The 20,390-nt window shown below is 40.0% G+C and overlaps 2 protein-coding genes across 2 annotated transcripts; one reads left to right on the forward strand and one right to left on the reverse strand.

Moving 5' to 3' along the window:
- Positions 1–10,348: 10,348 nt before the first annotated feature.
- Positions 10,349–11,206, reverse strand: LOC130504551 (uncharacterized protein At4g02000-like). Its single transcript, XM_056999169.1, has one exon. The coding sequence runs from the start codon at positions 10,957–10,959 to the stop codon at positions 10,357–10,359; it is 603 nt and encodes a 200-aa protein (XP_056855149.1). The 5' UTR covers positions 10,960–11,206; the 3' UTR covers positions 10,349–10,356.
- Positions 11,207–11,566: 360 nt separating this feature from the next.
- LOC108832187 (glycine-rich RNA-binding protein 2, mitochondrial) lies at positions 11,567–12,842 on the forward strand. Its single transcript, XM_018605682.2, has 5 exons — positions 11,567–11,707; positions 11,996–12,121; positions 12,218–12,286; positions 12,363–12,469; positions 12,557–12,842. Exons 2-5 carry the CDS (start codon positions 11,998–12,000, stop codon positions 12,689–12,691), a joined length of 435 nt encoding a protein of 144 aa, XP_018461184.2. The 5' UTR covers positions 11,567–11,707; positions 11,996–11,997; the 3' UTR covers positions 12,692–12,842.
- The last annotated feature ends 7,548 nt before the right edge of the window (positions 12,843–20,390 follow it).

Raw genomic sequence — 20,390 nt, forward strand, 5'->3', positions numbered from 1 at the left:
ATGTTTTAAAATAAATAATATTTATTTTCCTAATATCAAGATTATCTATGTGAAATTTTCTTTTATGTAATCACATTGTATATAAATATATATTTTTCATCTAAGAAAATATAGATGTAAATAAAGTATTTTATTACTTCAAAATATATTTTATGTTAGTTTTTTAAAATGGAATATTACTATTTTGTGAATTTTTTAATGAAATCATATTATATAGGCATATATTTTCGTTTTTAAATTTGCTTTTAAACTTTATAAATGTTTCCCTTTTATTATATATGTTATTTGGAAAATTTTAAAAAGAAAACTAAATAAAAATATTTAAATGTAATAATTTTAATTCATTAAGGGTATCCGTGTAATCAACCATCGTAAGAGTTAACGTGAGCGCGACACGTAGGAAACTGACTTCTCAAATAATATTATAGAGATAGATAATATCTGAGTAAAAAGTTGGAGTTAACCGCTTAGGTGATTAAACTTTACAATTTTCAAAAATAGAATTTTCTGGTCCATGTTGAACAATTACATGGGCAGCTTTATTTCCATTACGTTTAACAAACATAAACGTTGATGTAGAAAGCTTGTTTCTCAAGCTGGTGATATCTTCGATAAGATTCTGAATTGGTGAATCTGTAAGTTGTGCATTGATTGTTTTAACCAAGATTTCTGAATCCCCTTCAAAAATCATGTTACGGTATCCTCCTATCCAAACATTTTGCATTGCTACAAGTAAAGCCATTGCCTCTGCAACTAAACTAGAATTTGCAAACCCCAAATTAGCTGAGCCCCACATATAAGGATGGCCATAACAATCCCGAATAATCCAGCGCACGTCGTACTTGGTGTGAAATTAGATCATATGCTGCATCGTAATTGCACTTTAGAAAGCGTTGAGCTGGACGTTTCCATGACGATATAGCTGGGGAAGAAACACCTGCACTTGTATTGCTAATTGTAGTAGATGACAACCATAAGTGTGATATCCATTCTCTAACGTAGGCACATGCATTGTCAACTCTGACATTTGGAGATAGTATTTTCTTTCTAAAGAGGAGAAAATTTCTCTTTTTCCATATACGCCATAGCAACCAAAAAGGTATAAAGTGAAAGAGAGTCGAGACCTTGGATTTGCAAAAGAAACCCAATTTTATTGTCCATAAAATCACTTGTGCATAATGGAATTGTAAAAGGTAGATTTTCACATCTCCAAACACTAATTGAATCTGGGAAAGTAACAAAACAATGATCTATTGTCTCTTCTGCCAGACCACACCTCTGACAAATAGGATCTAACTGCATTCCATGTGAATTCAATCGAGTAGCTGTTCCTATAGCCTTTGACAAAAGACGCCACAGAAAATGTTTAAGTTTGGGCATTATATTTAGTTTCCAAACTTTATTCTTTAGAATAGGATCACCATAAGGAACCGGAGGAGCTTCTACCAAAAACTCTGGTGTATGCCGAGCAACCGTATATCCAGACGACACCGTATAGTTTCCATCTTGTGTATGACTCCAAATCAACCTATCTTCTTTATCTGTTTGGCTTAAATATATCCGTCGTACAAGACGTTGGTCCTCATCGCATAAATAGGATTGTAAAGCCATAGGATTCCAGTGTTTGTAGGGAGATGTTGTAATCAGATCACTGACACGTAAGTCACAGTTTATTGTAGTAGAGGCAGGTTGTGGTGAATTAATCGGTAACCAGTTATCTTTGAAAACTTGTATATCTTTGCCATTTCCCACAATATTTTTTTTTTTAACGGGAATTTCCCACAATATAAGTACATCCTTTCTTTAAAAGCTAGATACCAGCAAGCAGAGATGCCCATCCATATGATTGACTACTAATATGATAACTACTACGAGATATAGATAGATCCTATTAGTATCTTGATAATGATGTACTTACGATATTTACGCTATCTCCTTATGAGATTAGGATCTTACACTCTTGTATATAAGAAGGCTATTGCCGTACATAATGAACAACACAAACTATTATCTTTACTTTCATTCCGTTATATGGTATCAGAGTCTAAAGGTTCTTTGACCTAATTTTTTTTTTCTCTACTGCAAATCGTGTTCTTCACGTAAAAGAACATGGCAGAGTCATCTTCTGCAGCAATTACTACTTCTATTCCAGCTCTTACTACTTCTACTCTAGCTATTACTGCTGACTCCTCTCCGTACTACCTTCATCCGTCAGATAACCCTGGCGCACTCATCACCTCCGTCTTACTGCGTGGTGATAACTACACGGAGTGGGCTACGGAACTATCTAATTCGATCCAAGCCAAGCGAAAGCTCGGTTTTCGTAATGGATCTATACCGAAGCCGACAACAGAACCTGATATCTCTAGATGGCTTGCTACGAATTCTATGCGGGTAGGTTGGATACGGACTTCCATCGACCCTAAGATACGCTCTACTGTCACGTTTGTCCCAGATGTGCATAAACTTTGGGAGACTCTACAAAGTCGCTTCTCTGTTCGTAATGGAGTTCGGATCCATCAGTTACGAGATGCAATCAGTTCTTGTCAACAGAATGGACAAACTGTTATTGACTACTATGGACGCCTTACCAAACTTTGGGAAGAGCTTGATAATCTAAATACAACTCGGGCTTGTACCTGTGAAGCTGCACCAGATATTAACAAGGAGCGAGAAGAGATTCGTGTCCATAAATTTCTTTTTGGCCTTGATGAATCTCGTTTTCGAACCATCCGATCTCAGATCATTGATGAAGATCCTTTACCTGACCTGAATATTGTCTATTCCCGGATCATTCGAGAAGAGCAGCACAATAACTCAACTCGTACTACAGAACTCAAGAGCGACGCCATTGGATTTTCTGTTCAAACCGATTTACCAAAACAAGAAGCGCCTCAAACTGCAGCAGTTGCTACTCGAACTCGCGACCCAAACAGACTCTGCACTCACTGTTCTCGCACTGGTCATGACAATACCGAATGTTTCCTTCTCCATGGATATCCTGAATGGTGGTATGATCTACAGAAGACAACCGGAAACAGAGGACGTGGTCGTGGGGGACGGTTCTCTAACACTGGAAACAGAGGACGTGGACGTACAAATTCTACTCGAGCCATAACTAATAACACAACGTCTACTTCACCAATAAACAACCTCAATAACGACCAGATATCACAACTCATCCATCTACTTCAGACGTCTCAGCAACGCTCCAACATCTCTACTGAAAAGCTGTCTGGTAAACCTAAATTTAGTGATGTGATCATTGATACGGGTGCTTCGCACCATATGACAGGAAACCTATCTCTTCTAACCGATGTTGTTGACATATTGCCATCGTCAATCAAATTTCCTGATGGGCGCTTGTCTAAGGCACAGAAGAAAGGCACTATTAGGCTCAGTCGTGACTATTTTTTGACCAACGTGTTATACGTCCCTGATTTCAATTGCACCTTGATCTCTGTGTCTTGTTTACTTAAACAAACGGGCTGTATAGCTATATTTACTGATACGTTGTGTGTCTTGCAGGACCGTTTTACGAAGACCCTGATTGGAACAGGTGAAGAACGTGAGGGGGTTTATTATTTTACTGGAGTCACAGCTGCGAGTGTCCACCGAACTGTGTTGAAGAATTCTTCTACATCAGAACTCTGGCATCGACGGCTTGGTCATCCATCTTTTCGTGTTTTGTCTTCCTTGCCGTTTTTAGAAAAATTGGTGTTTGATTCAGAACAAGCTGCGTCTTGTGAGATTTGTTTTCGAGCTAAACAAACTCGTTGTGTTTTCCCTGATAGTTTTAATAAAACTTCTTCTCCATTCTCTTTAATACATTGTGATGTGTGGGGACCTTACCGTATACCTTCTTCATGTGGAGCTCGATATTTTTTGACCATAGTTGACGACTACTCTAGAGCCGTATGGGTTTACTTAATGCTTGAGAAATCTGAGGTTTCTGGTCTTCTCCAGCAATTTTTTGCCCTCTGCCATCGCCAATTCAACGCATCAGTTCAGAAGATACGGACTGATAATGGTACTGAGTTCATGTGTCTAGCGTCCTATTTCAGGAAACAGGGCATTGAACATCAAACCTCTTGTGTCGATACGCCTCAGCAAAATGGCCGTGTTGAACGGAAACATCGCCATATACTCAATATAGCTCGTGCGTGTCTCTTCCAAGCACGTTTGCCTTCTACTTTCTGGGGTGAGAGCATCTTAGCAGCGGCTCACTTGATTAACCACACACCATCACAGATTCTACATGGCAAAACGCCATACGAACTCTTATTCAATAAGAAACCAGACTTTGATCGCCTAAGGGTCTTTGGATGCTTGTGCTATGCACACCGACGAGCCAGAGATAAAGACAAGTTTGGTGACCGAAGCAGGAAGTGCATTTTCGTTGGTTACCCCTATGGCAAGAAAGCATGGAAACTATACGACTTGGACACACACGAATTCTTCACAAGCCGTGACGTAGTTTTCTCTGAGTCTAAGTTTCCTGGAGTTGACTCTGACGACTATGTTCCACCACCTACTAACTTCTATGACGCATCGGGAGATGACTGGATTTCACCTACTTCTAACTTAAGGGGGAGCTCACCGCCGTCTACAACCGCGCCAGCAACTATGAATCCTACTACTGAACCTTCTACCATCTCTCCTCCTCTACCTTCTACAAACCCTGCAACTACTTCTCTTTCTTCTCCGATCCCTGCAACTACTCCTCTACCTTCTACACTACCTACTACGATCTCTGACACCACTCCTATACCTTCTATTATGCCTGAACCATCTTCTCCTACTCCACATACCTCGTCTGAGCAAGATGATACGCCTTCTCCAGGCCTACCTGAGATACTTGGCCGTGGCTTGCGCCACAAGACTCCGTCTATCCTTCTCAAGGACTATGTCACTCACTCTGTACAACAGGAAAATAATAAACCCTCACACGATCTCTACTCATCTGATCTTGGTCCTTTACAAACGGTCTCAGGTAACACTCCATATCCTATATCTAGCTATATTTCTGACCATCTGTTTTCAGATTCCCATCGAGCATACATGGCAGCTATTGTTCGCGACGATGTTCCAAAATCTTTCAAAGAGGCAGTTAAACTTAAGGTCTGGAACGATGCTATGGGAAAGGAGGTCACTGCGTTTGAGGAAACTAATACTTGGGATGTTACTACCCTTCCTCCTGGAAAGAAAGCTCTTGGTAATATGTGGATATACTCAAATAAATATCATGCTGATGGAACACTTGAACGGCCCAAAGCTCGGCTCGTGGTGCTTGGTAATCATCAGACAGAAGGAGAGGACTTTACTGAGACATTCGCTCCTGTTGCAAAACTATCTACTGTTCGTATCATCCTCAAGCTAGCTGCAGCAAAGGGGTGGTTAGTCCATCAGATGGACGTTAGTAACGCGTTCTTACATGGGGATTTAGAGGAAGAAATTTATATGAAACTTCCACAAGGTTTTACAAGCTCGGACCCTACTAAAGTCTGTCGACTTAGGAAATCTCTATATGGTTTGCGACAGTCTCCACGGTGTTGGTATGCTAAGCTCTCGGATGCCTTAGAAAAATTTGGCTTCTCTCATGATTATGCTGATCATTCTCTGTTCTCCAAGATACGTGGGTCTGTCACTCTTCACATACTGGTCTATGTGGACGATTTTGTTATCGCCTGCAATGACTCTACTGCTCTACAAGAATTTAAAGATTATCTTCGACGGTGCTTTCGTATGAAGGATCTTGGTAACTTGAAATATTTTCTAGGCATCGAGGTGGCTCGCAATGCTTCTGGCCTTTACTTATCTCAGCGGAAGTACGCCCTTGATATTATTGCAGAGACTGGTTTGTTGGGATGTAAACCTTGCTATGTACCCGTTGAGCTCAATCACAAGCTTGCAGAGGCTACTGGTCCACTCGCAAATGCAAAGCAGTATCGACGATTGGTTGGTCGTCTGATTTATTTGACTAATACTCGACCTGAACTTGGATATATTGTGCATATTCTCTCGACATTCAAGCAGCAACCTCTACTGCCTCATTGGGAAGCGGCTTTACGAGTTGTTCGATATCTTAAGAGTTGTCCGGGACAGGGCATTCTCTTGAAAGCCAATGATTCTCTTCAGATTAGTGCATATTGTGACTCAGATTGGTCATCTTGTCCTACTACACGACGTTCTATAAGCGCCTATATCATATTTCTTGGTGAGTCTCCGGTTATATGGCGTGCAAAGAAACAAGACAATGTCTCCTTATCATCTGCAGAGGCTGAATATCGAGCGATGTCTGAAACTGTTAAGGAATTGAAGTGGTTGAAAGAGCTCTTTGATTCATTTCGTATGCCTAGTCCTACACCAATGCGTTTATTTTGTGATAGCAAGTCTGCCTTTCATATTGCTGCGAACCCAGTCTTTCATGAACGTACTAAACACATTGAGCGAGATTGCCATCATGTGCGTGATGCGGTTAAGAAGAAACTCATCACTACAGAGCATGTTACATCTAAAAATCAACTAGCAGACATTCTTACTAAGGCTTTGCCTAGGCCATTGTTTGAAGACTTGTTGTCCAAGTTGGGTGTTCGTCATCTCACACTTCCAACTTGAGGGGGAGTAATATGATAACTACTACGAGATATAGATAGATCCTATTAGTATCTTGATAATGATGTACTTACGATATTTACGCTATCTCCTTATGAGATTAGGATCTTACACTCTTGTATATAAGAAGGCTATTGTCGTACATAATGAACAACACAAACTATTATCTTTACTTTCATTCCGTTATAACTACGACATCTTCTTCCTTCTAAAAGTTGTTTGTCTTTAAGATATCGGACTTTATAAAGTTTGGAAAAAAGGCAATCTGGTTTGGAGTAGATTCGCCATGCTTGTTTGGCAAGCAAAGCATCATTACATTTTGGTAAATCTTTAAATCCAAGCCCACCTTCTTTCTTTGTATACTGTAATTTTTTCCAAGCTACCCAAGGTAAACCTTTATTGTCATTTGTTCCCCACCAGAATCTCATTAAGGTGGCATCTATTTCTTGAGTTGTAGCAACAGGGAGTTTAAAATGAGACATAGTGTAGATAGGGGTTGATACTCCAACTGATTTAATCAAAACTTCTTTACCAGCTGGGGAAAGAAATTTAGTACTCCAATGGGACGTTCTTTGTTTAACACGTTGAACTGCCGTACTAAACATTTCTTTTTTCTTTCGCCCAAATTGTTCTGGGAGACCCAAGTACTTCCCACCACCACCATGATTTGAAATTCCGAGAATTTGCTTCAAGGAATCTTGTTTAGAACCATGGACCTTAGAACCGAATGTTATTACTGATTTATCTTGATTTATTTTTTGACCAGAACATTTTTCATAGATATCAAACACTTATTTTAAAGCCTTGCAATTTTTTTGATTAGCAATGCAGAAAAAGAGAGAGAGTCATCCGCAAAAAATAGATGAGTATTAGATGGGGCTCCATTACCAATTTTAATACCATTTATGTTCTTGCGCCGAACTTGAACATCAATAAGATGACTTAAGATATCAGCACAGAGAATATATAGATATGGAGACAACGGATCCCCTTGACGTAATCCACGTTGTGGGATAATATGTCCTTGAGGGATTCCATTAATAAGAACTGAATATTCGACAGTGGTGACCAGAACCATTACCCATTGTATCCATTTTTCCGCAAAACCAAATGCTCGTAAGGTACATTCGAGGAAATTCCAATCGACCCGGTCATAAGCTTTAGTGATGTCTGTCTTCACCGCCATATATGTCTGAGACACCCTCTTCCGTGATTTCAGAGAATGCATCAGCTCATGGGCAATTAAAACGTTGTCATTGATTAGTCGTCCTGGAATAAATGCTGCTTGCGAATCCGAAACAATTTTGTCGAGCGATAATTTTAGCCGATGAACCAAGATCTTGCTTATAATTTTGTAAAGGACATTACATAAAGCAATTAGACGAAAATCAGACAGTGTTTTAGGACACTTATTTTTTGGAATCATACATATATTTGTATGATTTAGCCCTTGTGATAATTTTCCTGTAGCAAAAAAACTTTTTACCTCCACACAAATGGCTTCTCCTACGATATCCCAACAATCTTGATAAAATCGTGCCGTTAGTCCATCTGGTCCTGGTGCTTTGTCAGCGCTTATATGACAGATTGCTGCACTAATTTCTTCATTTGAAATATCCCTAGTGATATCTTCATTTATCTCAGCTGTCACTGTTGGTTTTAAATCTTTAAAAACTGAAGGGAGAACCGTTGTGTTCCCCACACGATATACTTCTTTAAAAAAACATTCGGCATGTCTACCAATAGCCTCATCTCCTTTATATACGAAACCATTTACGTCTTGAACAGAATATATTTTGTTCCGAGAAGATCTTGCTTTAGTTGTGGCATGATAAAATTTAGTATTACGATCACCACAACATAACCAAGTGTTTCGACTTTTGAGGTACCAGTAAGTTTCTTCATCACGATATGCTTGAGCTAGTTCTTTTTTAATCCTTGGAATTTGACTCCGAATTCGACCCGTAGATGTTAAAACAAAGTCCAACTCATATTGTAAATCTTCTATTCGTTTAGCAGCGTTTAATCTATTTTTATGTCGACAAACTGACATTGCTTTTCTACACTCTGCAATTCTTTTACCAATTGAGATTTGTCGTCCACCACTTAAAGAATTCCATCCCGATTCCACATACATTTTAAAATCTTTAACTTTGAATAAACGCTTATCAAATCGGAATGGCTTCTGATAACGTTGATTAAGAAAAGAAACTGTAGTAACAACCGGACGGTGATCTGATCCTGATAGTCTTAGGAACTCTGCTTCAGATGCTGGATACAAAGACAACCATTCTGAATTTGCTACCACTCTATCAAGACAACACTTGATAACATGTGTGTTACGTGTACCCACCCAGGAAAATTTATCCCCAATGGAACGTAAATCTCGTAAGTCACAAGTTACATAACGATCACGAAAGTCTTGAAAAGAAGATTCATCACGTACGACACCTCCATCTTTTTCTGTGTTATTTAGAATTTCATTAAAGTTCCCAACTAAAAGCCAAGGACCATTTCTAGAAACTCCAATTCTTTGTATTCTCTCCCATAATACATGTCAATATTGTTGTTTTGGGTCACCATAAACACAAGACAAATAGAAATTTAAACCATTGTATTGAACATAAAGATCAATGAGTCTTGGTGATTCATACAACTTAGTAACAACAACATCTTTCTTCCAAAGGACTGCTAAACCCCCACTTCTGCCACGAGGAGGAACTAAACATGTGAAATCAAAACCTAAAGTTACAACAACATCTCTTACTACATCATTCTTATTCATAGTTTCTATAAGAAATAAAATATCTGGAGAAACTTTGAGACAAAGCTCCTTCAGACGATCTTTCGTCAGCGGCGCACAGAGGCCCTGACAATTCCAGGAGATGATCTTCATGGAAACAGTGGGGGTACCAGTCCCCCCGCGCCTCCGTCATAGTCATTACCAGAACATGAGTCAACCGACTCGATTCTCTCCTTCTTACAAACCAGAAACAGGTCCAACCGATTTGTTGGTGAATCTTCAATATCCACCTCCACAAACTCCATACGTTTATTTTTTTTAACATAGAAGTCCTCCTCTTCCTTCACGTACTCATCAAAGCCGCTCATATACTCCTCCTCAGGGTCACACAGTTCCAAAGGATGGTAGTAAGTCTCGTAATGCTGAGTAACCAGCCAATCTGATGACATAACAGTGAACTCGTTCTCTTTGACTTGAGTTTGAATGTGATCAAGACCTTGTATATGGACATGATCATCATCTGGGATATTAACCCGCACAAAACCAAAAAGCGGTGGTATCGTTTGCTTATGCTTAACCTCCATTGGCTCCTCCTGTGCCTTATCAAGTAACTGCAACCAAGTACGCAACTCCCCCTTTAGAAACTTGCCTTTTGCCAACTTTGCTTTGATATAACGTATTGATTCTGCAGCCATGTCAACATCAAAGTGTGGTATAGCAAGAGTGCAGTCATCGGTAGCAGAGGACGATCCAGATCCGTCTTTCGTACCACCCTCCTCCTTTGGAAACACCCTTCCAGTAACAGCAGCAGCGTGTGTATCAGCATCCGGAGCCTCCGGTGTAGTCAGCAGCAGCAATGCTTCATTGCCATTCCCTTCAGAGTCAGGAGAATCAACCGGAGGATCAGATATGTCCTCGTCAGGGTCATGAGGAAGACAATCCTTCAACTCGTGAGTAAGCATTCCACACTTAACGAAAATATTCCGAAGCTTTTCATATCAGAACTTTAACGTAGTGTTTTCATTAACATTGAATTGAAAGTTCCTCTGAAACTTTAAAGGATGATCAATGTTCCAGTCAATCTTGACACGAACATAGTCTGTAAGACTCGCCGCTTCATCAAACTCAATAGCACGAACTTGACCAATATGGTCGGCAATACGATCAGCAATGAACTCCACCATCTGACGGTTGAGAAACTGTGAACGGATGCCTCTTATTTGCACCCAAAAAGGTATGATTTTGAGGTCGTTTGGAGTTAAGGTTGCGTCCCATCGACGAGTCACAAGCATCCATTCGCTGAAAGACCACGGCCCATGACGGAGAACGAGATTCAAGGCTTCCTCTGATCGGAAAACAAACTGAAACTTAGTTGGCTCCACAATACGACCCACAACTTCATCTGCAAGCCCCCAAAGACGAGGCATCTGTCCGATTAGAGCACGCATATTTTGTTTTTGGGGATTGACAAGTACTCCCACAATTGAGAACCGATTGGCTTGTACTGCCTTAGCACAAATCGCCGCCGGCAAAGCAATCGGTGCTTCATGAACACCTAAATCAATTTCTTGCATTTTTCTTCTTAAGTTGTCGTTCATCATTTTGAGAAGTAAAATATGAACAACAAGAGAACTAGAATGAGAGAAGGCATCTTTATATAACCATGGCGGTTTGAGAAACCGTCAAAACGATAACCGCCAGAGAGTTGACTCAACGGACAAAAACCGACATGAGAACCCCATAATTCACGGGAATTAACCGTCGGACAAATACTCTCAATGAGAGACAAAAATCTATGTTTTTTGACGAAAAAAACTCGTCGAGAGAGAGAGAGAAGAGAGAGAGAGAAACATTTTGATGATCTAAGGGATAAAAAGTTCTCTTCCTTTTTCTTTATAAATGTTTTTCATTCCTGATTATTTTGTTTGTTTTTGTCAAAACTAAGTTTTCTTGTATGGCCCATCAACGTATCCTGGAATGCAACATGGGTTTGTAAGCCCAATATAAAAATCTCCGAGCAAATAAAATAGGCGAAATTTTAAAGAACTTTTAAGATAAGTCCGGAGTATAATTCGTCTACACCGACTACATCCTACACTCAGAAACAGAATGGTAGAACCAGGATCTACTCACTAACAATACACGTGGGTAACTCTGGATGCATTAGAACACATTATCAATATACACCTGTGCGCAGATGATAATCATTTGGCCATAAAAAAATCTTAAAAAGAAAATGAGATATTCTTAGGACCTTTTGTATATATACACCTCTTAAACCCTATTCCCTGGCATCTGCCTCTCTCTCCCAGTTTACCAAAACCCTAGTTTCCAAGCTTTACTTCCCAGGTACCGATCAACTCCATTTTCTTCTTGATCTTCTTCTTCGTATGCCTCGTAAGGCTTTTGATTTGTGTATTTGATAATATTCCCGTGATGCGACTCCGTACTCTGTTCCGATTCGTACTTAAAGGATCAGCAGCTTTTATATACTCTTTCTGTTGAAGTTAAATATAGATCTGAAACTTTTAGGATCTTGTTATTATCGTTGTGGAATAGCTTTGAAGATTGATTGATTTAGGGTTCTTGTTTTGTTATTGCTGATTTGATTTGTGTTTGTGGTTTAAATTTGTGTAGAAATGGCTTTCTGCAAAAGTCTCGGTGGTCTATTGAGGCAAGGTGCGGTTTCTCAGACCGGTAATGTTCCAGTTCAGTCTATGCTCGGTTCTCTCCGGTTCATGTCGACCAAGCTTTTTGTCGGTGGTAAATATCTTGTCCTTCTTTTTAAAAAGATTGATATATATATATATATTTTTTTTAATTTGAAAATTGGTTTGACTCGTATGGTGATTGGTTCAGGTCTCTCATGGGGGACTGATGATCAGTCATTGAGGGAGGCTTTTTCTAACTTCGGTGAAGTGATCGACTGTAAGTGATAGTTACAGTGTTGAAGATTGTTGTTACATTGGGTAAAAATTTTATATTTTCTTTTAATGTTGTGCAGCTAAGGTCATCGTTGATAGAGAAACCGGGAGGTCGAGGGGTTTTGGATTTGTCAATTTCTCTGATGAGAGTGCAGCTAATGCTGCCATTTCTGAGATGGACGGAAAGGTTTGTATCTGAATGATTAGTTAGTAGTCTTTCGATAATGATAATTATTTGTGTTTTAATGGTTTTGGATTTTTTTTGTATTTTCAGGAACTGAATGGACGCAACATCCGAGTGAATGTTGCCAACGATAGACCAAGTGCTCCACGGGCTTATGGAGGAGGCGGTGGCTACGGTGGAGGTGGTGGTGGCTATGGAGGAGGTGGTGATGGAGGCTCTTACTAAACATAAGAGCATCTCGTGAAGAAGAGTTTGTGGTTTCCGTTTTTTTTTGTTTTTAAAAATTGAATCTTGTGGTAGCACAAATCCTGAATGTGATTTGTTAAAACTCTATTCCTTTTCCTCAGTTTATGTTAGCTTCACATATTTGCATGTTTTTTGTTGGAAACTAAACGTTAGTCCTGCAAGTTTTCAAATAATTAAGTAGGGATTTTTAGAATCCGCACGGACCCTTTTCAGTCTCATTTCTGAAAGTAAATAGTGACCATGCAGAGAAGTCCTCTTAATCAAATTGATGAGATGGATTTTTTAACATCCAAACTCGCGCAGAGAGAATTGATTCATCATCCAGAATATTGAATTGTCAACTGCATTTGATGTGAGAAGTGAATCAGAACTCGGAAGCAAATCCAATTGAAACAAAGAGTGAATTTTATGCTTAGATTATATGAACACATGCAAGACAGCAGTTTGTTCACTCGGTGGTCATCTCCTTTTCGAGAAAGAAGAGCTATTCTCACTAGAGCTGTAAACTATAATACATTACTTCAGTTCAAACTCTAGTTCTGATTAACAATTGTGCTAACGATTCCTCTTTCTTCTTTCTCATTATATCTATCTCTTTCATTCCAAGATCTTAACTCAATATGAACAAGATGTAACGACACTGGAACACAAAAGAAACGTAACATATGATAATCTCAAGATTCAATAACAATTCTCAAAAGAAACCAGTGTCGAACTCGAAAAAACATACAACATAAAATCAGAGAGAAATGGAGAAACTCCTCATCCTTGTCCTCAGTCTCCTCAACATAACTCTCATAAGCTGGTGCGGTGATTGTGCTCGGGTACATGGTGGAATCAGTGGATGCATGTATTTGCAGCTGGAAAACTCTGGCATGGATGGTCTTGAAGAGCGTCTAGCATAATGCGCTGGAACTAACCATGATTTGTATAGGAATGTCTGAAAAAGCAGGGAACTGTGGTAGATCAACAACCCGTCTTCAGCAGCAGAAGCAAGAGCGCTAGAACTAGAAGATGCTCCTCTGCCGGCTCGTCAAGATGGAAGGGGAACAAGCTGGTCTGTAGTAGGTTGGAAAGCGAGACGAAATGGGTTACTTTGGAGAGAAGCAAGGTTTTTTTTGTTGTAGCTTAACCAAGTGATATCCCTGCTCATCTCTGAAAAATCAAATTCAATCTTCTTTCAACTATTTAGCATTTTTCAAATTCTTCTCATCCATTAAAATCCTTTTAGTGGTACCTGAGGAAAAAACCCAATAAGACTTTGGCAAAATAAGGAATTTTCAAAAAAAAATTTAGTAAATTTTGAAATTTTTTTTTAGTAAATTCCCCTAAACAATTTAGTAAGGAATTTTCAATTTTTTTTTTTTTTACAAATTAGGAGCCTTTTTTCTATGTTAATTTTTGTAAATATTTTGGGGAGTCCTAAGCAAATGTTTCATTTCGCTGTTCTTAGGACCACTCATGCCGACAGTTCAATTTATGTTGGTCATTGGAGTTCACAGAATAGTCGGTTGGTTTCGGTCGCCGGACACTATGGTTAATTCAAAAAAATCATTTGGTGACTTACTGCAACTAGCCACAAATACTCTAAAGTGCTCAAAGATAGGAGTTAAAAGACTCCCAACTATCTCAGTCTTCATTGCAGTGCATGTGAATGACTTTTGCAAAGTAACACACGGTGGGAGGACGGAGGTCTATCTAGGAAGACTTCTTCGAATTATACTCATATGTTTCTGATATACCATGGATTTCACCTATTTTTTACTATGGTATAATGATATTTTTATTATGTAACTAATATGTTTTCTAGCATGTTAGGTATGTTTTCAGGTTCAGAAGTGTTTCGTGATAAAGTGATGCTTTTGGAGCATTTTGGAACACAAGAGATAATACACCCGAATTGACCATTCAAGACCAAGTCGGAAGTCAACATTCAGAGAAGAATCGATCGATACTCATCAGAGTTGTCGATCGATGTAGCTGTGAAGATCCGCGTACTTGAAGATTATAATCGATCGATACACATCAAGTGTTGTCGATCGATAGCGAGGACGAAATGGTTTAGCAGACTACTTCACCAAGACATCACCAAATTACGAGATTGCCCCTAACAAGTTTTTAACCTAATGGAAATGCTTAAATACACTGCCTAAGTGTTTTTGACGGCAAGCAGAAAGCAGAAAGCAAAAAGCAAGCAAGCGAAAGCAAGCAAGCAGAGAGTGTGAGAGAAAGCTAGAGTTTTATTTGTTTTGAGAGACTGGAGAGATATCATTGAGAGATTTGTGATTGAAATCCATTTGTTTTCTATTCTCTATCTAATGCAATTTCTTTACCTATCTTGTGTTATAAATTGCTTAGTTATGTCTGAGTAGTCTACTTGTTAGATCTAGGGTTTAAATAGGTTTGTGGGATTAGCCCCAAACTATACTTGTTAAGTTGTGATATTCATCAAATAGATTACACCCTATGCTTGTTCTAGATTAGCTAACTAGAGCATAGATCACTAGGATCTTTATATCTTGAATTATCTGTTTGAACTAGTTTGTCTTCTGTTTGAGAAGAGAGAGAGCCCTCCTTGAGACCTAGTGTTCATTATCGTCTCGCGCCTAGCCATTTCTAGAAGCCGTCGATCGATATCCCAAATGGACAATCGATCGGTGCTGCGAAAGGTGTATCGCTCAATATCTCTAAAGGATATCGATCGACTCTTTTTCTGGTCAACAGACGACAGTTGAGATCAGATATCTAGTTATTTAACCAGTGAGACATCACTGATTGTTAAGCGGCTGAGTTCTTTAATATCATGCAAACAATTTATTAGGCATTTATACATATTATAATCTCCAATACCTAAATAAAAATCCTATGTCTAGCACTCTTCATTATCTTATAAACAACCATCATATTGTTAGTAGAGCAACTACCTTGCTCATTTAGGATTGTCATTTTACATTTCCATCATAAAAACCAACTTTACCTAGGATGATTAATTGATTAGATTTAATTGGTTCCCTAGCTCCTCGTGATTCGATCCCTAAGTACTACAGCTGAACCTCTTATTTGAGAGAGTAAAGCACTCTATAGGGTAATTTGAGTGGTATCAAATTTAGTGTCGTTGCCGGCGGGAGCTTTGATCGCCATTAGATTTAATTTTATCAATTTTAGGTTTTTCTTTTACCCCTTTATGATTAAAATTTTTCTTGTCTTTTCAGGTACATGCCCAACAGTACCAGAAGCAATAAGGGAAATCAACTATTATTCTCAGAAGATCCTGCACACTTGGAATGTTCAATCCGCAAAGACCTACGCTCCGCATCGATCGACAGAACCGCAGATCCGTCGACTGATATTCACGTTCAATCATCAACCGATACTCAGACACCACCGTCGACCGATACACTTCCCTGCTCCACATCGTTCGACACTACCCACCGTACATCGATCAATACTAACCCGCGAGGCACGGTTGCGATTGTTATTCTCACGCAGGGCGAGAATGGAAACCTGTATGACCAGGATGGTCATCTGCGTAATGCAACATGTCAGAAGCTAGATGCACAGGGAAACGTAATCCCTGAGCCAGAAGCTGAGGCTAGAGAAGAAGTTCAAACACGATCATTGGTAGACTACAATCGTCATGACGAGTACTACACCAACAGATTAACTATTCGACTTCCAGAGATTCAGAAGCTGAACTTCGAGCTCAAGCCTCATTACTACTCTCTCGTGTCACAAATACTCTACGCTGGGTTATCACACGAGCATCCTATGGACCATCTGGAGAGGTTCGAGGATCTTATAGCTGGTATTCGCATGGATGGAGTCCCTGAGGACTACCTACTTTGCAAGCTCTTCAAATACTCACTTATTGGAGAAGCTTCACATTGGCTTAAGCAGTTACCTACAGGATCACTGACATCCTGGGCCGACATCAAAAACGTCTTCCTGCGTAATTTCTTTGATGAGGCACGTGCTGAAGACTCAAGGAGCAAAATCGCCACTTTCGCGCAAAAGCCTGCTGAGACTTTTAAGGACGTGTAGATCATATTTAAGTTCTTCCAGCGAGACTGTCTACACACTGGATTCAATGAAGTGCAGCTACTAAGCACTTTTTCAGAGGTATCACCTTAAGGTATCAGATGGCTCTTGATACTGCTAGCGAAGAGAACTTCAACAACAGGAATCCAATAGAGGTTGTGAGTCTTATTGAGAACCTAGCCAACAGCAGCAGCACCAAGAACACTAACTCTGATAAGAAGAAATCTATTACAGCCATCGGGGAGGAACAGATGAGTGAAGTCAGAGCTAAGATAGACGCTTTACATGAGCTTCTGGGGAAGCAAGTCTGCTCAGCTGAAGAAGGAGAGGCTAGAGATGTTGATACATAAGAAGATGTGAACTCATTGGAGGTACTGGATTTTTGAGGTTTGAAAACCAGAATGGCAACATGAATTTTTTTGGCAGTGGTCAGAAGAGTAACTACAACCAGAGTTCACAATATCAAAAACCTTTCAACAACAGGAACTATGGCAATTCATTTTACCAAAACCCACCACCACCCACCCAGGAGAGTAAGTTTGATGCCATGATTGATAGAGTTCTTTAAGGACAGCAGAAGTTTACAGTGGACTTCAATGGAAATATTGACTCTGTCTTCAACAATCTGAACACAAGATAGACACCATTTGTTCTCAATTTAGGAAGCTTGAGACAGAAATTGTTCAAACTGAAGACTCTATTAGGAGAACTAGAGTTTCTAAGAAAATAGGAGAATGAAGCATGAAACACCACGTGAATGCTATCATAGATGATAATTTATGGCAAGTGGTGAAGCATGAAAAGCTTCAAGAAGGAGATTTCGAAGTGGAAAGTTCACTAAGTTTTTGTGGATCGCAATGGTGTCGATCGACACCAGATAGTCCATATATCGACACAATCGATGTCATTTCCAGAAACAACTGCGGATTGCAACGCTGTTAGGATTTTGACACATACTTAATTCACGGCTTCGCATCCACATCCACCCACCCTCACCTACGAAAATATCGACCGACGAGACGAGCCACTCATCGATCGACACAATGATGAGACACCCATCGATCGACCCTTTTCTCCACCTATCGATCGAGACACACCTCTCACATACCGAGTGCAATTACCAGCAATTGACAACAACCGAATCAATGCACTCCGACCAACAATGAAACCACCAGCTGACTCTGCAGAGACTACTAGTAACCCTTCAGACACTACATCAGTTTCAGAGGGAACTGAAGGAAGAAGGTTAAGGAGTAGGAATGAGAAAACTCCTAAAAACCTTAAGAGGGAAGCTAATGAGAAGGAGATAGATGGTTTCAATAAGAGAGTTTTCAAAATCCCACTGGAAAAACCTTGGAAGAGGTTTACTTCACAAGCAAATTGTGGATGTTCTTCAAAGAGACAAGGAAGACTGAAAATGAAATTAGGAGAATGTTGGACACAGTCAGAGAAAACATGAGGAGGAGGAGCACATTGAAGAAGAAGAGTGATCCTGGGAAGTTTGCAATACCCTGTATAGTAAAGGGAATTGAGTTTCCTCATGCACTATGTGACACTGGTTCTAGAGTCAGCATCTTACCAAAGGTTATGGCAGACCATCTGAGTCTGAAATTAGAGCCTTCACCAGAGATCTTCATATTTGTGGATTACACTCAGAAAAATTATGTAGGCTTGATCAGAGACCTGGAAGTGCAGATTGTGGATTTTCATGTCCTGGATATGAAGTTAAATTGGAACTCTTCCCTTCTACTTGGAATAGCATTTCTGGCTACAGTAGGAGCTGTATGTGATTTGAACACCAACAGGATGTGCTTGACTATGATAGATCCAGATATCCACTACGACCCTGTCAAACTTGGCAGAACACCAGCCAAAAGTGTGGAAAAAGAAAATGATCTTGGTGTCATTGCAGTTTGTCATTGTGAAGAAGAGTATGAAACAGAGTACCCGGGATCGATCGACGACCTCACTACATCATCGATCGACACCAGCGAGTCAGAAGAGATCGACACCAACTTTGGTCTATCGATCGACAAAGATACACCAGATGATGAACTCGATTTACCAGATCATTGCTACCCGAATTTCGCCATCCAACCCAACAGCAAACAAGATAATCACTCAATAAGAAGTTGGGCAGACAGCAGATTTCATGAAAGTTTTGCAGTAGATACAGTTAGATCTTCCCACAGTGGAGACCACATCGAAGAATATGATGAAGATTATTAAGAAGAAAGAGCTTGGGAACACTACTTGGAGAATGATAACTTTGCAAATCGTTTCCCAAGAATAACCTACTCTAAATCGATCGACATCCACCACCCACCATCAATCGATTATCTACCTCATCCAGCAAAACGACATCGTCCATCGATCGACATTGCAAGTATGACATCGATCGATATTGAGTCAGACGACTTAAAGGACAAGATCGGAATTTCACCGATTAGGAAAACAGAAGGGTATATAATGTTGTCAACATCAACCACAAAAATTCAACTTCAACAACACATACCCTGCAGCCTCCAGCAACAAGAAACATCACCATGGAGACCTGCAACAACAAGAACAATCGATCCAACCATGTCATCATCGATCGCCATCACCACTGCACCATCAATCGATTCCTTCACCAGAACTCAATCTCGTTTTCATAATTCTTATGATATTAGGAATACTTCACTAACACCTGATGAATTTGGTATTTACAGGGATAGAGATGGCTTTGCAAGAGTCATGGATGGAAGGATTCTACACATATCCAGGGAGGACATAGCAGACATCCTTCACGTTGCCAATGGACCAGAGAACCTGTTCACACAGCAACGTGGCCATCCAGACATCCTAGCTCACATCCCATATAACCACCACGTCACCATGACAGAGGATACAACTCCTCAATGTTTTGGTCAACATGGGAACTCACCAACGATCGATATCGTTTCATCACCATCGATCGACGGCGAGTTACCTAGATCGATCGACAGCACAACAGCAAGATCGACCGACAGACGTAGTTTGGACGACGTGCGTTTGATACCAATAGATCCAGAAGATTCAGATGGGAAGAGAGGGACGAATTTGATGTCCACATAGATGAATTTCGACATGCTAGGGGAGTTGATGGTGAAATCATCCCTGTCACCAAAGAGCACATAAGAAAAATCCTGGAGAGAGCATCTCTTTTTCATAGTTGTTTACGCCTTCCAGAACATGCACGCTCTTACCATGCATACAGACCAGCACCAATACCCTACAGCAAGGAGGAGATAGATGATATGGTGACTGATGTGTTGGGAGCTCAGTCACACCTGGAGGAAGAATTCCGCACACTGGTGGAAGATACCTACCAGCCATTAGATCGCAGCTATGAAGCTCTTCAAAGTGATATGGCAGTGCTAAGGATGGAGATTGAGAGCATTAGAAACATGCTTGAGAAGGAAGCTACGCCACCAGTATCGATAGACACAGCACCATCTCCATCGATCGATATCGGCCAGACTACATCCAACAACCAACCAGAATGTTCATCACCTAAACGAGATGAATGGGAGATTGCTTACATTAATACATGGATTGGAGACGTCTATAGTCCTCTCAACAACAATGTCGAATGGTTGAGCAAAATGATTGATATTCT

This window comes from Raphanus sativus, unplaced genomic scaffold (assembly GCF_000801105.2).
Source record: "Raphanus sativus cultivar WK10039 unplaced genomic scaffold, ASM80110v3 Scaffold1653, whole genome shotgun sequence".
Classification (NCBI taxonomy): domain Eukaryota; kingdom Viridiplantae; phylum Streptophyta; class Magnoliopsida; order Brassicales; family Brassicaceae; genus Raphanus; species Raphanus sativus.

Coding starts and splice junctions, on each gene's coding strand:
- LOC108832187 (XM_018605682.2), top strand. CDS start 11,998: ATGGCTTTCTGCAAAAGTCTCGGTGGTCTATTGAGGCAAGGTGCGGTT. Junction 12,122..12,217: donor GACCAAGCTTTTTGTCGGTG/GTAAATATCTTG, acceptor TGATTGGTTCAG/GTCTCTCATGGGGGACTGAT. Junction 12,470..12,556: donor TTTCTGAGATGGACGGAAAG/GTTTGTATCTGA, acceptor TTGTATTTTCAG/GAACTGAATGGACGCAACAT.
- LOC130504551 (XM_056999169.1), bottom strand. CDS start 10,959: ATGATGAACGACAACTTAAGAAGAAAAATGCAAGAAATTGATTTAGGT.